Below are 6,000 nucleotides of genomic sequence, written 5' to 3'. Positions count from 1 at the left end.
AAATAGTTCTGCAAAGTTGGGCTGATTCTCCCAGGATAACAGTACTTACAGCCAAACCTACTGTAAGAAGTGATCATTTCCTAGTAAGGTTCAGTAATGGAACATTGTTAGGGAGGAAACTCAGAAGCTGGAGTTAATATTGTAACAGTTCATTTTCACAGTAACAGATAAGTGGAATAGATCAGGACCATTGGGCTCAAGAAGGCAAAGTCCTTTTTTGAACGATAGGCTGCATGTCTACATTAAGGAAAAAGAACTGAAACATTGCTTTTTTTTTTTTTTTTTTTTTTTTGACAAGTTATTGCTCTGTCACCCAGGCTGGAGTGCAATAGTGTGATCAGGGCTCACTGCACCCTTGATCTCCCAGGCTCAACCGATCCTCCCATCTCAGCCTCCTGAGTAGTTGGGACTATAGGCATACACCACCAGGCCTGGCTAATTTTTTTGTATTTTTTGTAGAGATGGGGTTTTGGCCATGTTGTCCAGGCTGGTCTCAAACTCCTGGGCTTACACAATCCTCCCACTTTGGCCTCCCAAAGTGCTGGGGTTATAGGCATGAGCCACCCAGCCAGTGGAGAGACAGGATCTTGCCATGTTGCCTGTTGTAAGTAAAATGTTTATTTAGAAACAGAATGCTTGTTCCTCCGTACTGCATGGAAAAATCAGCATTTAGACAAAAAGTTTTCTCCGCAAGACAATTTTACTTTCTGCAGAAAGGGTGCTCCTCACAGATGGAACAACAGCGAGAGCACACCTGAATAAAGGAAGGAAGCCATTTTTATCCCTTACACAGTTTGACCCTGTTACTATGTCTTCTCTCCATTGGCTGCAGCCAGTCTTCTCTCCATTGGCTGCAGCCAGACCTTACGATTTAAACTGAACCTGATAGGCTAACAACTTAAAACTTTTCTAAATAGGTAAAAGCAATGGAGAACAAAGGAAAAGAGAAAATTATTTATGAAAAGGCTTAGAAAAGTAGTAACATTCCCAAATAAGGAAGGGGCATAAGCTGCAAGCTGGGACATGCCTGTGAGCACGTCCAGCACATACATCTTGGTTAAAGTACACGGACATAGAATGTACTCATTCCCTTAGATCTAACAGCTACATAGGAAAGGGCTAAACAAAGAGTTATTAGCATGAAGTAAGGTGGCTTGAAGGAAGTTAGTCTTTAAAAGAAACTGTTATTTCAAACACTTATTATTTATTCTTTAACAAGAAGGGGAACTTTGAGGAGGAAACTTTTTACTTTCTACATTGCCCAAGCTGGTCTTGAACTGCTGGGCTCAAGCAATCCTCCGGCCTCAGCCTCCCAAAGTGCTGAGATTACAGGCATGAGTCACAGAGCCTGGCCCTGTTTGTTCCTGATGTGTCTCCAGACAGATGAGGGAGAAATTTGTCCTTCTGTGATTCAAATAAGACAAAAGGGAATGGCAATTGGATCTCACCTCCGGCCCACAATTCCAGCTCAAGGTGGGAGGTCATAATAAAAAGTGTTAGAACATTTCCTTGCTGGAATGGTACCATGGTCAACTGCAGAAATTTAGCTCTAAGATTGATGTGGGAACCCCTCAACTGTCTGTCTCCTTCCCAGTCAACAAGTGAACAATGCCAGCCCTGAGGCCCAGGAGCTTTTCAGATTCTGGCCTTCTGTCTAAGGGTAATGATGTTAAAACTTGAATATTGTTTAGGCTCTGAATTTAATAAGCAATAAAAACCGTGAGAAACTATTTGACCCATTTCAGCCTTTTGATGGCCTGAAATTTCCATCTCACCGGGATGAAAAGAAGAAAGGCATGATCCAAGTAAAAAATGGGTTGTCTGTCCAACAGGAAAAGGAAGCAATAGGGACGAATTCTAGCTTTAGATGGGATTGTTTCTGGAAATAGGCGACACGAAGCACCACCAACGAGGTCAACGCCAAGGAATGAGTGGAAGTCACCCAATAGGCTCTCCAAACCTTCCTTTAAGCATTGAGAAAGCGTTCCTTCCACATCCACCCAATCCATCTTGGTCACAAAAGACCATTTAGCTTCCTCAAGACTGCTTCTATGTGAAGAAAATAAAGAATAATGATTCACGTGATCCCTGAAGTCGGCCTGGCTAGATCTCAATCCTGACTCTACCAATTGTAATGACCTGGGCAGACGATGCCATCTCTCAGGTTTTAATTTCCTTCTCTGTTAAAATGACAAGCGGCAGTACTGATTTTATAAGGTTCTTATGAGGATTATCTAAAATAATGACTATCAAACACTTAACACAGGACATGGCACACAATGAGTGCCGAATAAACGGCAGTTATTATTAGGGAGATTCTTTGCTTCATATTCCCATCTGTGAGCAGTTTTTTTCCGTTATTTCTCCGCAGAAACCCTTTCTCTCCCGGCTGCTGATCTGCGAAGCATCTGGTCCTTCATATCCCTGAGTCATCAGCATGAAGATGCCGGGTTTCCGAAGTCCTCCCTCCTCCTACTGCTCTCTAGGGCTCCCTCTCCTGACTGCTTAGTTCTCCTGGGGGCCCAGACCTAAATTTCGTGACGGCATGTCTTTCTCGCGGCCGGGCCACCAGTCTTGGAGGAATGTCCTCAGTCCCCTTTGACCCAGAGACCACCAGACAGGCGGCGACAGGACTCCGAGGCGCGCCGTCTTCCAAGTAGCTGGAGACGGGGCCACGCCCGGAGGTGAGCAGCAGGCGGTGGGCGGGGCCGCGCTCCTTCTGAGGTGGGAGCGAGGCCGGGCGCGAGGCCACACCCCGAGGTACGAGAGCTGGGGGCGTGGCCACACCCGTGTTGTGAGCAAGGCTGAGGGCGGAACCGCGCCCCGAAGTGGGTACCAGGCTGGGGGCGTGCCCGCGCCGGTGAGGCGGCCAGGACCGTTAGAGATGCGCCAGCCGCCCCGCAGGCGGCGCGCGCAACCGCCCGTAGGGCGTAAGGCAGCGCAGGGGTTAAGGCCGCCGGCGTCACCTGGGCGTCGCTGAGGAGACCCGCGAGCCGGCGAATCCCGCGCGGGCGGGGCGAACAGGTGCCCTAGCGCGTCAGGCGGCGGCAAGGGGCGGGGCGAGGGGACGCGGCCGGAAGCCCTGGGGCGGGGCGCTGCCGGCCCGGTGAGCCGGGAGGAGCCGGGGAAGGCAGGAAGGAGCTCGCCGGGTTGCACGGCGCGCGATGTGGAGCCGCCGCCTCGGCCCCTGCAGCAGCAGCCGCCGTCGCCGCCGCTGCTGCTGGGGCTGCCGCCGAGCCGAGGGTCATGGAGCGCGGCTGCAGAGAGCGGCCGCCGGCAACAGCAGCAGCAGTAGCAGCGAGCGTCGCGGCGACTGCGGAGCGCAGCCAGCCCCGTGAGGCGCTGCCCGGCCGGCGGCGGCAGCAGCGGCAGCGGCAACAGGGCGGCTGAGAACCCGGCGGCGGCGTTCCTCCTCGCTTCCTTCCCCGCCCCGCTTCGCCGCCCCTCAGCCTCCGTTCCTGAGTCTTCCCTTCCCCAGCCTTCCCGTTCCCATCACCTCCTCCACCTCCACCCCCATCCCCATCCCCTCCTCCCGCGCGCGCGTGAGCAGCTGAGCCCGGGGGCGGGGGAGGGGGCGCGTGCCGCCGGCGCGGGGGAGGGTTGGGCCGGCGCGCGCCGCGCCCAGGGCTCGCGGGGACCCGGGGGCGCGTGCCGCGGCGCGAGGCGAGGCGCGGGGCGCGGGGCGGCGCGGCGGGGCCCCTCCCCCCTGCAGCCTGGCGCGCGCCGGCCGGGCCGCACCGCTGCGGGCTCCGCGCGCGCGGGCCATGTCCGCCTTCTGCCTGGGCTTGGCCGGCCGCCCTTCAGCACCCGCCGAGCCGGACAGCGCCTGCTGCATGGAGCTGCCTGCCGCGGCCCGGGACGCAGTCCAGAGTCCCGCTGCCGCCGCCGCCCTCATCTCCTTCCCCGGGGGCTCCGGGGAGCTAGAACTGGCGTTAGAGGAGGAGCTGGCGCTGCTGGCGGCCGAGGAGCGGCCGTCCGACCCCGGGGAACACCCTCAGGCCGAGCCTGGGTCTCTGGCCGAAGGGGCCGGACCGCAGCCGCCGCCCTCCCAGGACCCCGAGCTGCTGTCGGTGATCCGGCAGAAGGAGAAGGATCTGGTGTTGGCGGCCCGGCTGGGCAAGGCGCTGCTCGAGAGGAACCAGGACATGAGCCGGCAGTACGAGCAGATGCATAAGGAGCTGACAGACAAGCTTGAGGTGAGGACCTCCCGCCCGGGATGGGTGGGGAGCAGGGGACGCCCAGGCACGCGCCCGGCCCTGGGCAGTTTTGGGAGCCACTCACCCCCACTTCGTTGCTCATCCTACCTCGCAGAAAATCTGGAATGAATGGGGGAGGGAGGATGGAGGATTATCAGATTTCATTGAACCCACTTGACTTCCCCACCCTGCTCACAGCAAATGGGTCCATGCATGGCTCCAGCCGCTGTGGGCCGTTCTATATACGTACTGTATCCAGCATCTAAAATAGAGCTTACAGTATGACTAATTTATACAGCACTGAGGTGGTGTCTGCATACAGAGAAATGAGAAAGTCGGGAAGCATTTAAAATATGCTCCAGGTTTTCAGAGTAGTTAATCTCTAATCAGGGTGTTAGCCTAAAGCTTTCCAGTTTGGGCGTTAAGGCCTCTAGATGCCCTTGTCTTAACTTCCTGGCAGCTCAGAGTTGTGGGAAACAAGTGCCCCTAAAGGAGCTTTATATAGCCTTCAGATGCTCAGGGATTAGGAATTGTGGTTCCATTGCAGAAATCAGGCGAGCCAGGGCTCAACATGTGACCGCTGGTAGTGGATTTAATTTGGGCCTCAGTATTTATGTGTATTTGAACAGTACTTTTCTGTGTTCTGGGTCTCAGGCTTGCAGTTGAATGACTAAATGCAACCTATGAGAACCATATTACTTTAACTTCTGTTATAAAATACCTCTTAAGGTATCTGTAATATTTCTGCCAATTCCCTGGGCCAGTCTTTCAGAGTTGTTTGTTTTCTTGCCCTTAACTAGAAAAGGGCCTTGAATGCAGTACAGAATGCCAGCATTTCTAAAAATTAGATTGCCAAAAAAGGGGCAGGCGGTGGGGAGAGGGAGTCACCTGTGACTTACCTTTTCTGCCTGTGCATTTACTATTATTGTTACCTAGTTTAGTTGCAACCAGCTCTTTTCATTCTTATTACAGCAAGAGAATACTACAGACCTGAATGAGGTTTGAAATTGACCCTAATCAGGTTCCATATCACTGCTACTGGTTGAACAGTCAGAATGTACATTCAGAAATATTCTATAATAAGATTTAAGTATGCCTGTAGTCCAGAGACATAAAAGTAAATCCAGGATATAAAAAGGAAACCTGTGAGTGCCCTGTAGTTTGGTTGGCCTGTTAACTAGGTCTGCCAGTCGATGAACTCCTGAGATACCTCTCTGAAAAGTCGTTTGTGAAACCTATATTTAGACTGCCAAAAAGCAGCCTAATGAATTGAATTGTTTAATTTTCACTTGAAGTAGAGGTCTAGAAATAAAAAGCCTTCTTTTTTTTTTTTTATAAAGAGATTCAATTATATGACTTTGTAAAGAAGCACAACTACAGAGATTTATACTTGCGATTTGAAATTTCTTCTGTGAAGGACTTGATTGAAGGGACAGCTAACTTGAAAGGAATACCATATCAGTTTGATTAGTGCCAGATTTCATAGTAATCCTGAGTGTACAATTACATACATCCTGGGTTCCATGTGGAGCCTTTATACCTTTCTTCAACAAAGGGCAAAGATTTCAGAATTGTAACAAAAAAAATTGTATTGTAAAAGAATAAATTGTCTTTGACATTTTATTATTTACTTAATGGACAACAGTGGTTTAAAACTCAAACTATTTTTTAAAATCTTCATTCCTCTGCAGGTCAGCATATGAACTCTAGTTTTAAAAGTTCAATTTTAAGTTCTGGAGATAGTCACACAACAATGTGAATGTCACTAACATATACTTAACATATACTTAAAGGCTAAATATTG

At 51.1% G+C, this 6,000-nt stretch overlaps 1 protein-coding gene across 6 annotated transcripts in view; it reads left to right on the top strand.

The window, feature by feature from the left end:
* The first annotated feature begins 2,084 nt into the window (after nucleotides 1-2,084).
* BICDL1 (BICD family like cargo adaptor 1) overlaps nucleotides 2,085-6,000 on the top strand; it is a 114,016-nt gene continuing 110,100 nt past the window's right edge. For 4 of the 6 annotated variants that reach the window (XR_004439547.1, XR_004439546.1, XM_033220406.1 and 1 more), the window contains exon 1: nucleotides 2,085-4,196. Coding sequence is in view for 4 of the 6 variants with exons in the window: in XM_033220406.1 (XP_033076297.1) it covers nucleotides 3,765-4,196 (432 nt within the window). In the remaining 2 variants the exon portion in view is untranslated. The remainder of the gene's footprint in view (nucleotides 4,197-6,000) is intronic. The other 2 variants (XM_033220408.1, XM_033220405.1) reach the window with 1 other exon arrangement.

Source organism: Trachypithecus francoisi, unplaced genomic scaffold (assembly GCF_009764315.1).
Source record: "Trachypithecus francoisi isolate TF-2019V2 unplaced genomic scaffold, Tfra_2.0 Lachesis_group11, whole genome shotgun sequence".
Taxonomy (NCBI): domain Eukaryota; kingdom Metazoa; phylum Chordata; class Mammalia; order Primates; family Cercopithecidae; genus Trachypithecus; species Trachypithecus francoisi.
This window is presented reverse-complemented; position numbering and strand designations above follow the sequence as displayed.